We start from the raw sequence: 23492 nt of genomic DNA on the forward strand, positions 1-23492 counted from the left end.
AAAGCTTATAATTGGGCTTTTTTGGATCCAAAGTTCTGTAATTACCTCACCTGAGCACAAAGTTGTGAACAGCTGTCCAGCATTGCATATTATTGCATTCCATGTTGTTTTTTTTTGCATTTTAAGCTCGACTATTTACTGAGTACCGGTAGTCCGAGCTTTACTACTCACTAATTGTCTGTGTTATCCTCTGGTTAAAGTAAAAGTACAAAATCTCCATATCACCCTTCTACTATAGGTATTCCATGCAAACTTAAAACATGTTTAAGGGATAATCATTCAAGACCACAGATCAAGTTCCATAACTCTTACCTGCAATTAGTTAAATTATGCCCCTTTATGTACCTAAAAAAAAATCAGGAAATGTTTGTGTGCAACAATTGATATAATATAACTAGCTGACATTTACACCTAGCATGCGGTTGCACTTGGGCGAGTGTGGTGAAGGTCAAGGTCACTGTGTATTAAAAGTTTGCATGAAGTTTGGCTATTATTCCATCTATCCGCATTCGTATCCTCAAAATCATAATACGGACGCTATATTCTATTTATCCGCATACGTCGAACGTATCTTTCTTTTTTGGGAAAAGAAATATATGGATAAAACTGAAAATTATTATAGAGATAATTATTACGAAGGACAAGCGTGAATTGAAGTAGATATAAGGTACATATCATTTTTCTGTCTGTAAAAGAATACAAATAGTTAATACCTAAAACATCTTCTTCTAGTGTCCTGGTTATGCTTTTTTAAACATTTGAAGTGAAATCAGAGTCCCGATATGTAGAACTGCGTTGGTTGTATAATCCGGGGTAATTGTTCACGGGTTTGATTAGTTTTTCAGTTGATTTTTGAGATAACAGCTTTCCTCATCGTGCTTAATGCCGTCCGTATCTTGTCCGCATCCGCATTAGAATGCTCACTTGATTATTCTTTTGCGGATGCCTATTGTTGATGTGGATATGCTGATGCGGATGAATGGAATAAGCGCTGTGCATTTCAAATTGTTCTATTTTTTGCTGATGCGGATATGTGGATGCGGATACGGACAGATGGAATACTAGCCTTACTTCAGTTAGGATGGAGATATTGTGCTACTATTTTGTATGTAGGTTACATGTTGATCTATAGAGAGTATCCATTTTGGGCTTTTAGGGTCTCTGTGACAACATATAAGAACAGAGTTTCTACTCAATAACTTGAGCTTAGATGGCAGTATTGTGCTGTAATTTTGTCTGTCTGTAGCTTACGTTCAGACATAGGTTGTGATTGCATTTGGGACAAATTTGATCAATGTCATTGTTACTCAATGTAAATAAAATGGTTTCTGCTGAATAGTCATGTGGGAAGTATTGTGGTGTAATAATTTGTGTGAGTAGCTTATAATATATGCAGACCTTGCATGCAAAGTTTAATAAACTTAGTTACTTAATTGGTAAATATTCAACTTAATTCATTGGTACGAAGTTGACAATCTTATTCATTTTGATTGTCTTATATACTATATAAATATTGCAGAAAAATAGATAAGCATTCTGTCTTCCGACAGCTGAGCTAGTGGCACAGATAAACTAGCAAAATAAGCAACTTTTGAATCCTATCAAATTTTGCAAATTTTAAATTTCAATGTTCTTTGCTTTAAACACAAATAAATATAGTTATTTTTAGTAACATATCATGGACAAGTTTTCTTCAATACATTGAACCCTCTCTCACTCAGAAGCAAAGTGAAAATGGCTATGTGCAAACAACATATAACCAGAACAGCCTGCAAGTAACTCGCTGTCTGTTCAGGTTTTATGCTGTTTGCTGCTCATCAGTATATCAGTGTTAAAAATGAAGCCTTCAAAACGTAAATATAGGTAGAAAGGTGTTTAATTAAATTTAACTTTCTATGGGACTACAAATGCGTCAAAATAGGTATCTAATTGGAAAAGGGTTAATTGAATCGAACAAAATAAATATTTAGTTTATCAATCTTAATTGGCACATGTCAATGCATAATTGCTTGTATTCAAGTACCAAATTAATGTAATAACATGTTTATAAAGTGTACATAAAATATTGTCTGATGGAGTGTACCATTATAACAGCATACTCATGTGCCTCTGGCATTTTTACATGTGCTTGGTCCAACATGAATTTACTTAAAAATAATTGAAGTTTGACACAGAATTGCCATGGGGCGACTTCCTTTCATTACACATTATTTTCTAGGAGGAAATAGCTTACTGAATGTCTTTTGGTGGTGTATTACATATGGTTTTAAAAGGTGTTAGTTATTTTTGAGAAAAAGATGTTTTTAAGAGGAAACCTTATCAGGATTTACTAAAGGTGTGTTAGATTTATGGTAGTTTGTAGCAAGTCAGATATTTGCGGTCTTTTTGCAAAAAGATTGTTTGGGTTTTTGTCTCGCACTTTCCAGAGAAACTTGTAACTCAAGCTACACTTTTTACAAGGCTTCTTATTTAGGTTATATTGCCATCAGTACAAATTTGAGTATGCTCAGGTTCTTAATTTGATATTTACAATTAAGTGCTATTGTTGCAAAATGACCTTATTGCCGTGTATTTCTTCAAGCATGTTTCATAACTGTTGTATTTGTTTTCTTTTCAGGCCTCCAAAGTTGCCCATGTAGCTAAGGACAAAACTCTAGAGCTGACCAGCACTGTCAACGAGACTGTTTTGAAACCAACCAAAGAAAAGGTATGTAACTTTAGCCTCACCCTGTGACCCCTGCTCCCAACCCACTTGTCTAAAAGGGCTTTGCCCCCACATGCCAATATCTCTTAAAAATAATGTTAGACTCCATCGTCCTACAGCCCCACACACTCTTACCCATGGCCTGTCAACTTTTGCTTAAAAACATTATTCTGCATCACATCTACCACCATCTAACCTGTGGTAAGTCATGCTCTTCACCTCTTCTAAAATTAATGAGATAAGACTGCACACTTACTCCCACCTTGTCAATGATCAACAGACTTATCCTTGGCCCTTCATCCCGAACAGGTTAAAGGGACAATCCCATACCCATCACCCTGCTCTCTACACCAAAGCCTGCAGGACAAAAAGGAATGGTTACAGCTTAGCTCATTTTCCTGAAAATTGGTCACTCGTAATCTGGTATGATTTTATTCCCCTCCCCTTTTCCGAAAGGATAGCCTCAGTGCAACAGTTTTCAATCTATCGTATCTAAAAGTGAACAAGAATTTAAGATTTGGCATCCATTGTCACCTCTTTTTGCAGAGGTTTCATTGAGACCTGTAAGACCTAGTAGGACTGTAGGAGGTTAAATCACCCTGCTGTTTTTACCAAAAATTTTCTCAACATCGGCCTTCTTTTCAAAGCATTAGTTAACCCTTTCCCACTCAAAAGGAAAATGGAAATGGCTATGTGCAAACAGCATAAAACCAGAACAGCCTGCGAGTAACTCGCAGTCTGTTCATATTTTATGCTGTTTGCAGCTCATCAGTATCTCAGGGTTGGAAATGATGTAATTAAAAAATTGAATCCAGTAAGAAAGTTGTTTAATTATATTTATCTTTCTAAGGTTCTGCAAATGCGTCAAAATAAGTATCTAAGTGGAAAAGGGTTAAAAAAACTCTTATATATCCCGTCTAAGTTTTATTAGTCATCCGCCTACTTTTAAAGTTAATGAAACCCCTGCATTTGCAACTCACATGACTGCCTACCCGATCTTGTATCTCCAACCATCCTTTCCTCTTGATTCAGTTCCAAACAAAGACTCGTTCCACTGATCCTCTCAAAGATCATATTATGTTTTTGTTTAATTTTGCTGCAAACATATACAATAATGTCATATAATAAAGGCTTACATATAACAACAGAGTGTATTGTTTCCTGAAAATGTTTGCAAAAAATGATGATGCATACTGGTAATAGCTTGGAAGTACACAATTATTCATTCATAGTTTTAGTTTGAAAGACTAACAGAAATAAAGATATTTTAGTTGGCATGCATAAGCAAGGATTTGCACTCTCATGAGAGTTTTATTATGGAAACCTTTGATAACATTATCATCTTATTTCGAATAATCTGCACAAATATTATTTACTTTAGGCAAAAGATAAATGGGCTAAGTTGCTAAAGCAGTTAAATTGAATTATAAAAGAACAGCTTTTTTGTCATTTCTGCGTTTCCATGTGATATGTAATCCATTTTGCAGCACAGTTGCACAGTCTGTATGTTAAAAATAGTGTAAAATTTTCAACTTCTGACATATACAGTTACCTTAGCCCTATTCACAATAATATTCTCCTAGGCTTAGCATTCTGACTTAAGGTAGTGCACCTCTAATGGGCACATATCCAAATATAATCTAATTAATAATTTTCTTATTCAGCATCATTTCACTGAACTACATGCAAATTTGTAGGTAGGCTTTCCATGCTTTTTAAAAAAATATACCGATTTTTTCAAAACCATCCCCACGCTGGGCTTTTGTCCAGTTTATTTTCACCCCTGGGGTATATAAAAGTTCCATAATTCATTCAAATTTCCAAATATGGGCATGCAGTTGGTGTGTACAGATGCTGTAAAGGTGTTTAAAGTTTAAACAAGATGAAATAAGTATTCTTTTACAGACATTAATTTTTTACAAATTTTTATCTATGGAAGAGCGCCATGAAATGTAAGTGATTTCAGCCAAGTAAAAATTGGGTCGGTTAAAAACAAAGTGTCATAAAATTCAAAATAGTATCATTTAAGTCATATTTTAGACTTGGTTTTTATCGAAACACTATATACAGCAAAATACCAAGAAATAGACAGATTTACCGTTTACTTTTTGAAATAAAAATAAAAATGCAACATGCATGGTTCGTATTTTCAACAGTAAATCACCCAATTTCGCCATAACGGTGTTTTAATTTTAATAATTGAAGAATGTGCATAAAAATTGCAACATATTTAACAATAAATATAGCTTATATGCCATATTAAATCAAATTACGTTAGAAAATAAATAAAACGCGTCGCAAAAAAGTATACGTCGTCGGCAGGATTCGAACCTGCGCGGGGATATCCCAAAAGATTTCTAGTCTATCGCCTTAACCACTAGGCTACGGCACCTAATAGTAGGCTCTTCAACCTTCGAAGAAATCGCGGGAAATCATTAGAGGTGCACTACCTTAAGAGTCATGTCTTCATTTAGTCCCCATACTACCAGTAACCTAGACTCAGTGTTAACTTGAATCATGTGAATACCACACATTTTACATTTATCATTTCTCATTCATGTTTTATTGCAAGAGAATCATAACAGCAGCAATTGTGACCAGCTATGCTATCATTTTTATTATTCAGCAAATTTGTAAATACTAATTTGATTGGATATTACTCATATATGTACCAGTATACTAACCACATGACTCACAGCTGATGAAGGAATTTTGACAAACTGAAGTCAGTTAATGGCAAGTTTTTTTAGTGTATTTTTGCAGTAACTTCTAGATATATAGTTATAAATATATAGGGGTGTTTTGGAAGTTTTTTTTGTTTGGTTTATGACAACTGTGTTGTGGCATAAAGTTTGCTATTTGTTGTCATCAGTGTTCAAAAGTTGGGGAATATGTTTTCACTAAAATCTTCTTGCAAGGTAAACTTTTTGGAAACAAAATACTTAACATGAATTGAGAAGTACATCTTTTTTGCTTTTTTGATATACTATAAGAAATAAACTTTCACAAGAAAAAATAAAAATGTTTAACACTGATTTTCAATCTCAGAACTGTGCAACCTGGTGAAATAGATTAAAAAGTTTTGTTTGAAAAATAAGATCCCTTTCATGATGCTGTGAAGGAATGTTCATTAAACATAACCCTATTCTTGATGCTTTCGCTTATATTATTGAAATTGTTTGCTTTCAAAAATATACAATATAGCATGTTTTTATTTGCTTCAGGTGAATCAAGGCACACTGCTGAATGACGTTGGAGAATCAATGAGTGGATTTGCCTCAAAGGTGGGTCACTGTCAGTCCATATAATTGTTCAGTTGGAATGTCATAACGTGGCTCATATAGTTGCCACTGATCTTATGCAAATATATATGAGCTGTGCTCACTTTCCAACACTTTTCGTTTTAATGATATTTCTCAATTAAAGAAAGTCTCTTCTTCAAAAAATCTAGTTTAGGCAGAAAGTGTCAGTTTTTATGCTGCCCCAAAATTTTTGGGGGGAGCATATAGTCGCCCCTTCGTCTATTCATCCGTGTGTTCGTCTGACCGTGCTCAATTTTTGTCCGGGCTATTTCTCAGCAATTAATGACCGGAATTCAATTAAACTTTATGGGAAGCTTCACTACCAAGAGGAGATGTGCATATTATCAGCCGGTTCTGGTCGAATGATTTTTCACAGAGTTATGGCCCTTTGAAATTTTCCATTAACTGTACATAAAGTGCAATTCTTGTCCGGGCTATTTCTCAGCAACTAATGACCGGAATTCAATGAAACTTTATGGGAAGCTTCACTACCAAGAGGAGATGTGCATATTATCAGCCGGTTCTCGTCGGATGATATTTCACAGAGTTATGGCCCTTTGAAATTTTCCATTGTACATATAGTGCAATTCTTGTCCGAGCTATCTCTCAGCAGCTTATTACAGGAATTCAATGAAACTTTATGGGAAGCTTCACTACCAACAGGAGATGTGCATATTATCAGACAGTTATGGTCGGATGATTTTTCACAGAGTTATGGCTCTTAAATTTTCTATAAACTACATACATATAGTGCAATTCTTGTCAGGGCTATTTCTTCCCAACTACTGACTGGAATTCAATAAGCTTTATGGGCAGCTTAACTACCTTGAGGAGATGCGCATGTTATTTGTGGGTTCTGGTTAGATGATTTATTTAGAGAGTTATGACCCTTTGAAATTTGTAAGTTGCTAAACCATCCATCGTATTATTTTGTCCAAAGTTATGCTCCTCAAGACGTTTCCTTTTATCTGAATATATAGTGCAATATTGTGACAAAAAAAAAATTTGGGGAGCATCACCCGTCTCCGACGGTTTCTTGTTTGAGAAGTATTTGTAAAAAAGTGATAAATAAAAATTAATGTTTCAACAATAAGTAGGACACGGTTTCAATGTCTACTGGGGAAACCTGGAAAGGTGTTTTGCCCGTTAGTTCTGCTTTGCTCATTTATACACTGTATAGAATGGAAATTGTGCTTTAATTAGCTACCCACCTTGATATTACACATATGCTGATTGGGTCCTCTGGCTTACAGTGGAGAAATTGCCAGTAAGACCAATTGTGCATGTTGCCATATTGGCTTTAACCAACATATTGACAGTATCCATTATACATATGTCGATTTCTCAATAATTTTGCAGTTAATATTAAAATATTTGTGTATGTGTTGTTTCAGCTGTCGTCTGTGGGTGCCAAGGGCTGGGGTAACCTGCAGAGCCTGTGGGGGGAGCCCAAGACCACCCTGAACACAGTGGACACGAGCCCGGGCGAGAAATCATCACTCCTGGGCGGGGGAACACCCACACACCAGGGGTAGGAGCTTACAGATTCATTGATTGGCCTTTGTTTTTTATGGTTGGTGTATGGGGATTGATGGAGGACAGTTTAGTATTGCCAAATCTGTAGAACTTCAATGAAAACAATCCTCTTCCTGTCATGCCCAAATTTCCACTGTACATGTTTTATGTAAAAAATACCTTAAATCTACCCGATTGATTGGTCTTTGTTTTAAATGGCTTGTATATGGAGAAAATTTTAGTATTGTAGAACTGTTCGAATTTACGAAAAATATCTTTGTGTCATGTACAAAATTCCACTTATGAGGATAGTTCTGCAGTTACAGTTAGATTGCTTGACAGTGTAGTACTTGTTGTTGAGATCCTAAATGTACACTTACCTTATGTGCGATATAACTTGATTTGAACATCGATAAAATGCTATCATTCTTCCATAAGAAAATATTAATTTTGTTATTATGTTTTCCTAATAGTTTATACAAAAATATTGTGGAGGGTTGGGAGATATCATGTTTCTTCTGTCCTCCAAAATAATTTTCTGTGTACTTTACTGTGATATGGTATACCAGCTCCTGCTGATGTCGAATTTGAGTAACACGTTTGGTTGCAATATTTCAGAGACAGTCAGCGCAAGCTTCTAACAGACGAGGATGATTGGGGCGGGTGGACAGACGACAAGACGAACTGGAACGAGAACCAGCAAGAACAGGCACTTGAGGACTGGCTAAACGACGACGACAAATCAAAGTCTACCAAAAATAAGGCTGCTAAAAATAGGAACACTGATCCTGACGGGTGGAATGATAGCTGGAATGACGTAGATGGGAAGCAGAAGAAGTCGATAAAATCTAGTCAAAACATGAAAAAGAAGGAGTACATGAAAACACAGTCTGCTGACAGTGATGACTGGAATAATGGAGACTGGGAGCCGGTGAAAGTGTCGGCGGCGAAACCTAGTAAGAAACCAACAAAGGAGGCCAAAGAACCTCTTGTGGGCAATTTGTTGGACTTGGATATCAATGAATCTAGCAATAGTGTACGAGACAATGAGGCAAACAACTGGGACAATGATACTTGGGCGGACGGTGAGGATGAAGAGTGGCAATCACTTGAACTGGACAGTAAGAGTAAGAGTAAATGAAAGAGACCGGTCTTATAGTCTCCGTTGTTTAGTATAGTAACTTGTTATAATTCCAGCTGAAGTTGTTGTGTACCCTGTGGTGTTACAAGAGTCGGAGGCAGAAAGAGATCTATAGAGAATACTCTCATCAAATGTTATAACCCCATGGAAAAATTGTTGTATTTTCTGTATTGATAAGAATTGCAGCTGGATATGATTGCAATAATTATTCAATTTATATTTCAAAATGTTTAAAGGATCGTTTAAGAATTGTGTTAACTTTGGCCAGCTTAGATATTTCATTGAAAAGATACAGCATTTTCAGTCTGTGACGCATTATGACATTTTCCTGGTGTGTTAGGGACAGTTTAAAACTATCAGTATTTATTTGTTGTTTTCTCATGTGTTACAGTCTGCATTTAAGTTATAAACATTCTTCTATACATTTGTGGCACAATGTTAGGGATGTTTGTATGGTTATAAATCACTAGTTTTCAGAGTGAATACAGAGGCACTTAACAGCTGATATCTTGGTAACAAGCAAATGACAGTCACAATGATGTAAAAGGTTTTTAGACCTATCAAATAAATATTATATTGTAACAACATTTTGATTTTTGTCATTCCAAACAAATATTGTAAGTTGTTTTGATCATTCCTTGAATGAATACAATAGGGGACTCTTGTGCGAAACAAATCTGTACACTTGTTTTCTGTCTTACATGGCATTCATGGAATTGCATTCACTAGTTCTACAGTTAACCTTTCATTGACATATAAATATATTCATCCAAGTTTGTGTTCAGAGAGAATAAAACCTGTCTGACCTATATTTGTATTCAAAGCCCTGTAAAAATAATATTCATAAAGTTCTTTTTCCAATGAATACAGCGTTTACGTGTTTTCTTTTCGTTAGCTTTAAGACATTTCTTAAAACCATTTTGCAAAAACGATTATTCAAAAACAGTCTTGGAAATAACTTCATATGCCAGAGGCTTTTTTCATGGTTACTTAGCAACAATTACTGTATTTACAACAAAATGTTGCACTTTTATCTGGTTTTGATTATACTGCTCTTGAATATGATGAGTTTTTTTCTGGTACAAAACTTCTATTGTGTTGTGCTGCTTGTCCCACAACATGCAATAGGAACCCTCCCACTTTGGTGATGCAGATTGCCTGCATGGGGATGCTTTATGGAAATGTCCATAATTCACTGATCTAGAATGTGCCAAATTTATGGTAATTGCTGTAATAGAGACATTAGGAATTTGCGTTGCACCTCATACTGTTGTATTGTTGTACAATCATTTATGTTTATGACTATTGTTCTCTAGTGTTCTCTTTCAAATGTGTTGTGAATTATTTATGATACTTTGAATTAGTGATGCAAACATCACTTTGTGCAACATTCCTATAGTAGACTCAATACAATTAGTGTTAACAATGTGAAAGGAAACATAACGAAAGGTTGTTATCCAAACTAACAGAAATATCTCTTGCATACAGAATGGTATATGCTTAAAAATGTCCTGTTTTTGCACACACAAATAGACTTTTCATTTGTACATATTAAATGAACATTTCAGATCGAATTTTCATTGTTTTATTCAATGTCCTTGCGTTAGAGAAATAAACTAATTATATTAATTATATAAATCCAACAAAGAATTTATAAACGATGCTATAATGTTGTTCCTCTTAAAAAAAATATATGCAGTTATGAACACAAGTTTTATAATCAAAGGGAAATAACTCACTTTTGACAATATTTGGGTTCTGGGACCATTGCTGTTGCATTTGTTATATTCTTTAAGCAATAATAGGTTAGGGAATTGCAATATTCCATTTATTTACTAGCTATGCTGGAATTGTTTTTATGCCCCCAGATCGAATGATCATGGGGAATATTGTTTTTGGCCTGTCTGTCTGTCTGTCATTGTATGTGTGTGTCTGTCCCAAAACTTTAAACTTTGCTCATAAAATGAAAACTCTTTGGTCTATGTTCTTTAAACTTCACATGTGCATGCATCTCATTGAGATCTACAATCAAACATGATATCAGGTCACTAGGTCAAAGGTCAAGGTCACTGTGACCTTTACATTCAAAATATAACCTTGTTTCTAAAATAGCTGCCGTGCGGCTTCAAATTGCAGTAGGGGGCGTTGTGTTTCGAAAACAAGGCTCTTGTTGATTATTACACTATCTACAAGTTCCCTTTTATTGTGTTTTTATTTCAGAAATTTATTTCTTTACAATTAAGCCATGCAGTTGTTTAGAAGAATATATATTTTATGCTAGACATTTTTTAAGTGACTTGCAGTAAGCCATAAATTGGAACTATTTCCAACATGGTAGAATTATTGCTATTAATTATTGAATAAGAAAACAGAGATGTATTGGTATTTATTATATTACATACTTATGATCTGTATTTTAAATGTATAAGCCCCTACTGGTGTAACTGCATAGTTCTGTACGTGTAGCCCTAGTCCGTCTGAGTGTCTGTCTGTCTGTCAGAGTGTCCATCTGAATCTGGATCCTTCGATAACTCACAAAGTACTTAAGATGTTGCTGAAACTTGGTATGTGGATAGAAGGCTGTATTTGGAATATGTATTTTATTTCATGTAAGACAACATCTTTGGTTGCTTTGGTTACAGAGATATGTGAACAGTAAAATCTGAATGCTGCAAAAACTTCAAAAGTATTTACCCTATGTTGATGATACGTGGTATGTGGATATAGGGCCATATGATGAACATGGTTGGTATCTCAGTTTATTTGTCAGACCATAACTGGGTTGCTTTTGCTATAGAAATAATTGAAACATTTGGACCTTACATTTGCATTTTGCGATAACTAGTAAGTACCATGGCTAGGTTGATGAAACGTATGGAGGTCCTATTCATACTCCCAACAACATTAACTTGGTAGGGGACTACTGTTTTGTTAGTGACAAAGCTCTTGTTGTTCATGCTATTTATCCATCTAATTGTATGTATTGATATGAAAAAATTGTTTTGATCATGTTTTGGAGACATTATGTTACATATTGTCTGTGATGTAACTGTAAATAAACATGTGCTTAATCTCATGAACACCTGTGTTTCCTTTATAATCCCATAGCTCAGATATACATTCACTGAAATATATATTAACAGACCTTTACACAAATCATTAATTCATCCTTTTTTATGATGTACACAGCCATGCTGTTGTGGTATAGCTTGGCCTTAACCCAGGTGTTGCAGGCTCCCCAGTTAACCATAATCATCTTACTAGCGCTCGATTGGTCATTGTCGGCTCGGGTACTACTTACATGTACCCCGGGTACTCTTAAGTATACTCACATGTACCCCGGGTACGGTAAATATACTTAAACGTACCGGTCGATATTAGACAGTACCCGAGTTGTATTCCCGCCAAAAATCCGTTGTCGTCAAACGCACTTTTGATTGCCGTAAAGCGATATTGATTATCTTTAACAAACTTCTCTTTAAAAAAAACTGCATGAACATGCTTTTTGAGTATAAGTTTTTATAATATAGAGGCCATTTAACAGACAATTGTCAAAAATATGAACATAATAAATGAAAAAAAAAATAGCCAACAACGACCGATTTATCGTTAAATTCCCGGGTACGTTTTAGTATAGATAATGAACAATCGAGCCTTACTAGCCTCTAGCACATGAGGCTTTGTGCAGCCTGGTAAAAGTGCGTAGTCATAGAGGTCTCCTTCAGAACGATCTAAGACCAGAAAGAGGGCGACGACAGTACGTCCATACTTAATGCAGAGGTTTAGGAGAAAGTGCGCAGATTGAAGGCAGGGTAAAGTCTGGGAGTGCACATTATCCCTTCTGAGTTGAGCATGGTGGAGAGGCAAGGACGGCACTAAACCAGAAGATCGAGGAAATGAAGAATTAGCTGAAGGAGTGGACAAAGTCTATTCATACCCCTACCCTCGAGGACAACCTCAAGCTTTGCCAGAATTACTGATGCATAAGCCATATCAGAAAAGTAATGCTACATGTATGTATCATCCTGATAAAAAAAATAAGGCCAATGATCCAGAGCTTGGGGGAGACAGTGGAAGAGATCTTCATGTGGCACAATGACTTATGGCAGGTTATTAGAGGGTTCATTGTTGACAAAGTGCAGTTGCGAGTTATCCCAGAACTGTACAGAAAAAGCAAAGCCGCAGTACTCCTCAATGGACAGATGGTTGATAAGACCGATATCGGTGCGTAGAAATACCAAAATACCCGTAATTACCGAAATCCCCAGAAATCCCTATTAATATTAATATTAATATATCAAAATACTGTGGATATTAAGATAGCATATTGCAAAATACACTGAATTAACTGATAGAACTGTTTTTTTTTCCAAGTTTGGTAGTGAAAAACTAAACTATACACACTATTAATATTGGGATTCCGAGTATGAATTCATCGTGCATGTTTGCTTTCACCCGTCCTCTAACATTTTCCTCGATAAGATATTGCAGGAGACTCTCTAACACCACCACACCTCTATCTTCATCGATGGCAGACCCATCTCTGGACCGCCCCCATCTCCAACTTGAAATTCGCTGATGACATAATCTCACCAAAAGACTCTGAAAAAGAAGGAGCATACGGAATGGAGGTCAGCACGGAGAAGTCGAAGATCAGGATGAACAGCACGAACAACATCAGTGCAGAAATTATCATTAACGGCGAGAGTCTAGAAGAAGTGAACAGCTTCAAGTACATAAAAGCAAACCTGCCCAATGATGGTACTAGTACTGCTGTGGTCCGTCAAACGAAGAAAGCTGGCTTGGTTTGTACGTCACCAAGCATGACAGTGCAAGAAAGTGCATCATGACATAATAGAGAGAGGTCGCCGTCGCGGCCGTCAGGAAAAAAGCTGGGTGAACATTGTGAAAGAGAGGACGTACCCAACGTCTGGGTCTTTAATTGACTTGGAAAAGTACTTAGTTCAATGTTCATGGATTTAAATTTTACGTCAAAGAGTTAATAGTTATGTATTAGATCTGTATATTTCATATTATACACTGTACTTCATAGAGGGGACTCGAACATGCAACACTTGGATTGTGAGTCTAACTAGCCGCTTTCCATACACTAGTCCACGGCTAAGTAGTACGTACTGTCTTAAATGAATACAACAGGCAGCAAAGTATATTGCATGAAGACTCTAATCACGTTACCGTGGGAATGTCGCTGGGATAGTGGCTGGACTACACCGTGCCTGTCGGTCTCCTTGATCGACCCATGCGCATTATGGTAATCGAGCACCAAACCCTTTTTTTTGTGGGAATTGATAGCATTGTTAGTTCAAATAAACACGCAATAAACCCTTCATAGAATCGTGCACCGACACAAAAAGGTGACAAAAGTATGGCACTTAAGAATACAAACCGTGTTCTCGTCACTGTTTGACTGTTATGTACATGACGACTATCATATTTAATGATAATTTATTATTTACCAACACTTGCCTTTTCTCCGCTCCCAACGAATTTAATTACCAGTTAATGACCAATCATAAAACTGTTTATAACAAAACCAAGTCGACGTAGCGAGCTGTTTTGATTGTGTAATTACATAGTCCTTTCCGTAACGTCAATAACAAACGTCAATTTATGTCAATTTCCAACGTCAGTCATTCATAACCCCGCCCCTTGGCTTAATGATTTCGCTCACTAAAATATGACGAGCATCTGATGGTTATATTAGAAAAGTATCGATCATTTTGGATAATTACAGTGATTGATAACTAACAAACGCATTGGAATACGTGTTTACGTTAAAATCTCAAATTAAATCGTAGTTATATTAGTTAATATTACAATATTCTCAATTATTTATGTTATACAAAACAAATATGGGCTTATCCGCCGTATATTTTGTGACACTTTTCGTTGTCGGGACGCTTGCTCAAGGTCAGTTCCGGCCGCCGCCGCTAGGAGGCCAGGGTCCGGGTATGCCCACACAGGGAGGGCCCGGGGACTTCCCCGGGGCCGGAGTCGGCATGGGCCCCACCGGCGGCATCGGACAACCACCGTTTGGTTTCCAACAGGGACCCGGAATGCCACCTGGAATGAGTGAGATATTTTATATGTAATTTGTCTTATATGTATTAAATCAGTGCATCAACTACGTTTATGTTTGCTTAACAGTTCTATTTGCCACCATTTTCTCACTATTATTTGTATTAATTTATTAACACATTTTCGAACACTGACAGCCGAAATAACCAATCGTCAAATGTACAAATAAGGCTGGGGGTCGTTTTGTTTTTCTTTTGAAGTATTTTGCTAGTCTTGTCATAATATATCTGAATCAGTCCAATACTACCAAAACTAGATCTTGGTAATTTCAAAGCGAGTTGTATGAATACCGGTAGTTTGATAACAAAATACTTATAAAATCCGTATGTTACATCTATAAGTTATAAATGTGCACGAGATATGTGATGTTTTCTCATCTCCAAAGTATGATTGATATATCCGTGTTTTTAAATATATTTTTTTAAAGTCATAATCGTTTTTAATTCTTAAACGTTTGTTACATATGAAATAAATATATGGGATACACGTATTTTGCATTTGCATTCTGCGTTAAAATGGAAACTGTCATTCCGCCTTGCGTTACAGGGACTCTAATTGTCAACGTCATTTTCAGCACCCCCTATGTCGCCCATGGCAATGATGATGGCGACCCTTGCGCGCAACCCAAACAACTTTCGGTACGCCTCTTGCACCTTCAATGACACGTGGACCACCGTGAAGGGGCGTGTGGACTTCCGACAGTTCGTAAGTGGGATAGATATGAAGTCCTTTCATGCGTTTAAAGTACATGTGACAAACCTTTTACAACTTTGATTGAATGATAGAGTATCATGGAGTTTGGTGTTTACTTTTTTGCATTCGTCTAGTTAGTTATCTGACATAATGTATTCGGTATTAAAATGCATATTTGGTTCAGGAAACCCTCATATATCGATGTGTGGGGCCCTCTTTAAATGTTTACGTTACCATGCTTTTGTATAATATAAATTACGGAATGGCGATTGAACCTAAAAGTAGAAATCCCACGGCGAACTGACGTTTTATACAAACACACAAAATATTTCATATCGACGGTATTTCCCTTACATATATAATCACCTTCAGGTTACGCAGCAATAATCGATCAAAATATTCATATGCGTATATGTTTTTGATTTGAATGAATCACCATGGTGTGTCATACTGTTTTTAACCACCGCTTCTTGCTCTAGGGTACGGATGAAACCACGACGAAAACATGGAACATTGGCGTCATGGCAAAGTGACATTGTTTAAATCGCCAATCCCATTATTTAAATACAGTTTTACCAGTAAAATCAAAATAAATAAAATAACCATAATATGACATGAATAGTTCGCTAATGATCCAATATACTTTCCTATTTATTACATGCCAATATTTGACTATGCAAAAATCGGCTGATAAAACGTACTGTTCCGGAGTATACTTAATTGAATGTCACTGTTGCTAAACATGGGAGCTGGAAGTATCCAAGAAGGCTGCCATGTCCATTAGTAAGCACTGACCGTTCTTTGGCTTATTTGAGCTGAATAAACATCAAAACGGACATATACAATCGTATAAAAAAATGCGCTGCTAACTAAATAATATAGATTTGCCGCTACACAAAGAACTCGCCTATATACGTATTTTATTTGATGTTTTAAAATTAAATAATACACCTAAGATTAACTTACGTTTGCTTGTGTGGTAGATAACAAATACATGTACAATGATACGTGTGATGTTTTACTTGAAACCATATTTACATACCATTCAAACACTTTATATTATTGTACAGATACACAAAAATAAAGAAATAAATGCTGGACATCAATAAACTGTTGTATTTCTAATAAAATGGACAGATATGGAGTCACTTTTATACTTTACACGCGTATATTCATTAAAAGATCATATAAAGGTCACATAACAACAGTTTATTGACATCGATACATGGAAGAAATAATGCATTTGCTCATAACGGTTACTGACCTGTAAGCTGGCAATATATGGGGTTCTTACAACTGTATGTTGACCACTATATGCATATATTGATAATTGATTTAATGGAGGTTACAGTTTAGCAAGCTAATTATTAGTTATAACTAACGATTAAATAAAACGTTGAAGTAAAACAATATTGAACCTGCGTTTTGTAAACAAATAACAAATACAATTAGTTATAAATAGAATAAAATAGTAAATCGCAAAGCAGTTTCCGGAAGTACCGTAGATTTGTAATTAAAACTAAATTAATCTTCATTAACTTATTAAACATGTTAAATATAATAAAAGTAAATATAATATACCGGTTTTAAAGGGGCCTTTTCACAGATTTTGGCATGTATTGAAGTTTTTTATTAAATGCTTTATATTGATAAAGTTAAACATTGGATCTTAAAAGCTCCAGTAAAAAAAAAACAATAATAAAATTAAAGAAAGAAAAAAAGTAATCCTCAACTGGGCTCGAACCACTGACCCCTGGAGTAAAAGTCTATCGCTGAGACCATCCGTGCTCATACAATGAGTGATGTATTTTATATTTTATATAAGCAATCCTCGTAGTTCACAAAATATAAGGACAACAACAGATTTCTCCAAATTATTTAATCGTTTCGCGTTGCAACGCTTTATACTTTTCAGGGTTTTAAATCGTCAAAAGATGCATATAATGGATATTTTATAGCATGGTAAATGTTCAATATTACTGTGTCCTCGCAAATGTCATAACTATAACGAAAATTTGCGAATCTGAAGCATTTTTTTAAATATTTTTGTCAATATACCAAAACGTGAAAATGCCCCTTTAAACAACAACAGCCAATTCACACTTGAATCAATAGAGTTATTGCCATATATTTATCTGAACTTACCGGTAACCTGTACAGCCGGTTTTTCTCCTGAATGGTCAAAAACAAGTGAAGGCATGTTTATGGTGTGCAATTTGAATCAAAATAGACATTCATTTAATCACTTTTACATACGCGTTGAGGTTTTCATACGCACCATCTGGTACAATATGTTCCATTTATCTCTCAGTGTATTTTCAGTTATATTTGCTACGGAAGGCCGATGTGCCATACCTGTAGGTTATTGCCAATTGATACTTGATGTATGTCAGCTGCTTATTATCATTCCAGTTGGTACTTGCCAATTGCAAGTTGATTTATGCCGCTTGCGCAGTTCAAGTTACTTAATGCTAGCTACATATTAATAGTTTATAGAAGTCATGTGTTCCATTCCAATTGCTAATTACAAATTGCTAGTCGCTAATTGGCATATGCCAGTTAATAAATGCATGTTACTAATGGCTTATTTGTGGAAGTCAGGTGCACCATGACAGATCCCAATTGCTGACGTCCAATTGCTACTTACTACAAAGAAAACGGAAAAGAAAATGAATTAACTTGTCATACTTTCTGATCTATTTGGTAACTTCTTACGAACTCAAATATTTTAGCATGGTGATTTCTGAATACGGGGACGGACAGCAAAACATATTGAGAAACGGCGGTTGTATTCAACTCGATCATCATTTGTTTGACGTTTAAACTGTCAGTTCACTTTCGTCGTAGGAAATTCACAAAATAATAAAGAAATCAGGAGTTGACTGTAAGCAACTGGCATTGAACAGATTACGTTCATATATAAGCAAAACAACTATCCTATAGTAACTGGCAGTTATCATCTGGCAATAAACAAATGGCGTAGGAACCGACAACTAGCAACTGGCATTAAGGAACTATCATATAGCAAATAGCAACTTGCATGACACACCGGCCTTCAATAGTTTGATCCTAATGCAATATAAGACTTCAAATTAGCACGTAAGTAAGAATGTGCGTGTGGTTTATAAACAAACGTATTAATAGATGTTTGATTTACATAAGTTGAAAAAAGTGATGGTACATCTCATAATTCAACATGTATTAAATAAGTAGTAAACCGCATACTATGTACGTGTATAAGTCAAGTTATTTTCCATTTATTTTAGTTGCTAGGCGAGGGCCAGCAGCAGGTGCAGGTGCGCCTCCAGCTTTCCGGACTTCCGGTGGCCAGTAGCGAGGTGGAGCGCGGGATCCACGTGCACGACTACGGGGACATTGGGGCCGGATGCTCGCGTGTGGGACCCCACTTCAACCCGGGCAATACCCAGCACGGGTCGCAAAGGAACTTTGCATAGTATGTATTACCATGTAAAATTGGAAACAATCGGAGTCTCGATATAGGTTTATATACATATAGATCTAGTATATTCACAAAACTGATAAATAAAGAAAGTTAGACACATATTTCCGCTAAATTAATAGGTAATTAAAAAGAATTTATGTGAGTGATATTTATTTATATTAAATACTAATAAGTATAGTCACAATAGCAATTAGTTATTTCAATTATTAAGTACAAGCAATAGATAGGAATTCCGTATTTCTCAGTTTCCCTTTTATACGGCTGGGGAAACGGAATACTATTCTGTCAGTCGCACTTGTTAATTGTGTGACAGCGTATTTCATTCGCCCCGAATGCCTATAAAATGACACAAGTTAGCCTTTCTAATTATCTCACTTACTCTTGCTCTTCAGCTTCTTGATTATCTTGATAAAACTGAATATCTGATCTTATTTACTTAGTTTTTCTTATTTGTATTCGGAAATCATTTAATTGCTGCGGCCAAATATTGTAATGTTTTATTATTTTGCAACGTTGATTGGCATGAATAAATAAATGGCATTTTACTAGACTTAACTTGCATGCGGGCTCAGGGAATACAACACCACATAATGAACTCGTTCGATACAACACCATACATACAAACATGTAATATTCTCAATAAATTTCACTAGGTACCATTAATCCATTTATGCCTAGCGTCTAGAAAAAAGGCATAAATGGCAAACAGCATAGACCCAGGTGAGACGCCGCATGATGCGGTGTCTCATCAGGGTCTGCGTTGTTTGCTTAAAAGGATTTCTGTAAGAAATATTCTAAATAAAGAAATAAATATACTAGACATCCCTAATTTTCGAAATAAATTGATCCAATTTAGAAGGATGGGAGAGTCCACTAGGCATAAATGGGTTAAATAAAACTCCGAAACTAAATTGCAGCCTCCGTCACGTGGGTAACCTTGGTAACATCCGACAGTCCACCGACGGCCTGGTATCCACACAGTTTGTTGACGGGGTTATCGCGCTAGAGGGCACTAACGATATCGTCGGAAGATCGTTCGTAGTCAGTATTATATGTTTTCCAGTGCTTTGATTTAGAGTAATTAGATATAACACTGTCGTTACATCTTACGACAATTGTATAATTGAACAGTGTGCATTCAAATAACAGAAATGTCAGATTTGCATACTTTCTAAGACAATTATGGCCAGTTCTACATATAAATTTAAGATGCTTGTTTAAAATTTTGAATTAGCTAAATTTAGCCCATACATATTGACCTTGGTCATATATGTACAATAATATAGTAAAGTGTCATGCATCTCTCAATTACTAAATGAACAACTTCGTGTAAGAAAGTACCTCTTTTTATCTATTAGTATAAGCGTTGCATATTCAGTATTTGACTAATCCAGTAGGTGTCAAATCAAGTAGTTGTATAGTGTAGTATTGTCTAATCTGGAATATATGTAATGAACGACATGGCATGCCATTCTTGTTTGTTTAGAAAAGTACGTTTACAAATAAACAAAGCAAAACTTCCGCTGCACTAGCTGGTGAGAAACATAAAACTAGCATGATGCCCTTTATTTAATGTGATATTTTAAGTGACCGATAACCAAACCACAAGACACAATACAGGGGCATTAACTCAGCACACAAATAAGTAAAGGCGGAATAACTCCTTGGAACAGTATAAGTTATGCAAACGATGAACATTTCACATCCCATATCTTCCAAGTATTGATTATGCACAACAAAACATTTTGCCACGTATGGTTGTTTGTTTCTGTCAGATCAAGCTCGAGCGTGACGACGAGGGTGTGGGTGGCTCACGTGACAGTCGCGTGAACGGAAACACGCGGACGCCCATCGCCTGCTGCGTCATTGGGCGCACTACTGCCGCCAACTGGTACAATCCGATGTCAGCTGCCGATATACAGAACATGGGTACGTGTGGTTTGTTATGTACGTGAGCCGAATGCTCGTGCGTAAAATGCTTATCCGGATCATCCCGTGCGCTTCGATAATTCCGGTTGGATTGTTCCGCCTACAGTTTAATGATGGTTCAAATTGACATAATTTAACCATAATATACCACACACCAAACACTCTTTTGCATTTGAATTCAATTACACGTTTCATGGACGTATGCCGATTCACTGTCAGACCGATTAAAATACCGCGTCTTGACATGTACGGTTCATTAGTTTAAACTTATTACTTAAGCTCGATTGCATCGAAAGCCTTAGGCTTATAGAAACGCCCTCGAGTCCGTTTCATGGGCCTATAAAAAAAATAAAATAGAAAGTTTATGTTAGTGTCACCTGTACCAAAATTTCAATATTCAATTAATGTAATACAATTGAAACCAAAATTGAAAGTTGCGATCTTTTATTTCAGCGAGGACGGGCCTGATGCCGGAAAACAGGATTGATCCGTTTGCGATGAACACAAACATAGACATGGGCCAGGGAGGCCCGGGAACCGGACCCATGGGACCGTTCCCTGGTCAACCCGGAAGTGGCTTCCCGCCAGGCATGGTCCCACAAGGCGGTATTGGACCTGGCGGACCGACAGTTGGAGGCGGTCCGTTCCCGGGCCCATTTGGTCCAGGTCAAAACCCCTTTGGTTTTGGAGCTCAAACTGGACCCAATGACCAAAGACCCAATTTCGGCGGTCCAATTGGCGGCATTCCTCCCCTTGGATTCCCACAAACAGGTGGACGGCCTGGATTTGGCCGAATTGATCCATCTGGTTCAACTGACATGAACGGTTTTGGGCCTGGTCCACAGGGCTTTGGGCCTATAGGTTTTGGGCAAGGTCAGTCTGCTGCTGGCAGACCCCCCAACCCTCAGACGGGCTTCAGTCCCCAAGGAGGACAAAGTTTCCAGCCTATTGACCAACAGGGTGGGTTCATGACTGGCGGTTTCCCACAGGGTGGATTCGCACAGGGTAGCGGACCAACTCAGAATAGCTTCAACCAAGGTGGCTTTCAGGGGCCTGGTTCCCCACAGGGATCCACCCTATTTGGACCCGGCACTTTAACACCCGGTTTTGGGCCCGGTCCCCAGAGTGGCGGATTTGGGCCTGTAGGTTTCGGGCAAGTTAGGCCTGCTGCAGGCAGACCTGCCACCCCTCAGACAGGCTTCGGTCCCCAGGGAGGTCAGAGTTTCCAGCCAATGGACCCACAGGGTGGATTAACCCAGGATGGTTTCTCACAGGGTGGCGGATCAACTCAGAATGGCTTCAGCCAAGAAGGCTTCCAGGCTGGCTCTCCACAAGGGGCCACCCAGTTTGGATCTGGCAGTTTTACACCCGGAGCTGCACAGGGGCAAACGTTCAATTTCAATCAACAGGGAAAGAGGAAATAGGACAACATTTAGTGATTGAAAGAATTGATGGCTGGATTGTGTTATCCATAAATGAATCAGCGTGTTATGTTTTGTTTAACATTTTAATACAATTGGGTTGAGACATTCTGCAGATGAACAGATGAATAGAATTTAAGTTTCAATTTAAGATTATTATATGTACATTGGTATGTACATGTTTTATGCATGTATACATGACTGTATTTCATTAATTGGTATGTAATTTCTTGTAAGTTGCAATGTCTCACTGTTTGAACTGAGATTTCAGTGTAAGAAACTTACCTGCAACATTTAAATATATATAAAAAAAATATTTTTTTTTTTTTTTTTTGCTTAACAAATGTACCTGTAAATATAGTATAACACGGATTTCTTCACAACATTCCAATAAATTCTACTAAAACATAACACAATGTAAGAATTGCACAGAGGATACCCGGCAATATAAAGGAAGGAATCTTGGAGGGTAAACAAACATTCTAACTTTCTCCAGCATTATACCCACACTACCACAAAGAAAAGGGAAAATCAAGCAGGATAAACAAACGTTCTTTCCCTCTCAAGTATTATCAAAATTTCCCACTCCAGCATTATGCCTTCACCCCATAATGAAAGGGGAAAAATCATGCAGGGTAAACAATATTTAGCCCATCACCAATGTAAAAGAATTTTGCCGCCTCCATTATTATACCCTCACTACTGTTGTGAAAGGGGAAAGATGAAAGGAGAAGAATTATGTTGGTTAAACAAAAATTCCACCATTCTCCAGTATTTAACAAATACTACAGAATAAGGTATACTCTCGTTCCCACATGAGCAGGGTTAACAAACATTCTGCCTGGCTCATGTACAAGCATTCCGCTCTCTAGCCTTATGCCCTTACCCCAGCAATAAAAGGGTAAGAAACATTCAGGGTTAACAAACATTCCCCCTCCATTATTAAAGCCCTAAGCCCGAAATAAAAGAGAATCATGTTGATAAAACGCACAACGCACATTCCCCATCTAGCATTATATCCCAATCCGAAAAAATGCAAATGTGGGAATTTTCAATTAATTATGGGGTTGGGGAAATTTGCTAGTTTTCAAACCTGGACATCATTCCTTTCAGAATTATCATCCACTAAACAAGAACAATCCCAATACTCTAATGTAAAAGTTCTTTTGCTAATAAGGTGAGGAGTGGTGTCACTCAATTAGTTGTTATATAACCAGTCTATTTG

The 23492-nt window shown here is 36.8% G+C and overlaps 2 protein-coding genes and 1 long non-coding RNA gene across 3 annotated transcripts in view; 2 read left to right on the top strand and 1 right to left on the bottom strand.

The window, feature by feature from the left end:
- The window catches only part of LOC127862013 (ADP-ribosylation factor GTPase-activating protein 1-like), a 67582-nt gene extending 55840 nt beyond the window's left edge, over positions 1 to 11742 (top strand). The window contains exons 8-11 of the mRNA XM_052400872.1: positions 2618 to 2707; positions 5929 to 5988; positions 7401 to 7537; positions 8140 to 11742. Coding sequence (XP_052256832.1) covers positions 2618 to 2707; positions 5929 to 5988; positions 7401 to 7537; positions 8140 to 8662 — 810 coding nt within the window. The 3' untranslated portion in view covers positions 8663 to 11742. The remainder of the gene's footprint in view (positions 1 to 2617; positions 2708 to 5928; positions 5989 to 7400; positions 7538 to 8139) is intronic.
- Positions 11743 to 14439: 2697 nt separating this feature from the next.
- Positions 14440 to 17759, bottom strand: LOC127862533 (uncharacterized). Its single transcript, XR_008040666.1, has 2 exons — positions 17600 to 17759; positions 14440 to 14746 (listed from the first exon to the last, which is right to left on the bottom strand). It is a non-coding gene; the product is annotated as an uncharacterized LOC127862533 (long non-coding RNA).
- LOC127862532 (basic salivary proline-rich protein 2-like) lies at positions 15345 to 22387 on the top strand. Its single transcript, XM_052401696.1, has 5 exons — positions 15345 to 15466; positions 18721 to 18908; positions 19835 to 19958; positions 20693 to 20846; positions 21300 to 22387. Exons 1-5 carry the CDS (start codon positions 15353 to 15355, stop codon positions 22268 to 22270), a joined length of 1551 nt encoding a protein of 516 aa, XP_052257656.1. The 5' UTR covers positions 15345 to 15352; the 3' UTR covers positions 22271 to 22387.
- Positions 22388 to 23492: the final 1105 nt, after the last annotated feature.

The sequence above is a fragment of the Dreissena polymorpha genome, chromosome 16 (assembly GCF_020536995.1).
Source record: "Dreissena polymorpha isolate Duluth1 chromosome 16, UMN_Dpol_1.0, whole genome shotgun sequence".
NCBI lineage: Eukaryota > Metazoa > Mollusca > Bivalvia > Myida > Dreissenidae > Dreissena > Dreissena polymorpha.

Bases quoted from the DNA above. Each gene is read 5' to 3' on its own strand.
- LOC127862532 (XM_052401696.1), top strand. From the start codon at position 15,353: ATGGCAATGATGATGGCGACCCTTGCGCGCAACCCAAACAACTTTCGG. The intron at 18,909-19,834 runs GTATGTATTACC...ACTAAATTGCAG, and splicing joins TCGCAAAGGAACTTTGCATA to CCTCCGTCACGTGGGTAACC. The intron at 20,847-21,299 runs GTACGTGTGGTT...CTTTTATTTCAG, and splicing joins TGCCGATATACAGAACATGG to CGAGGACGGGCCTGATGCCG.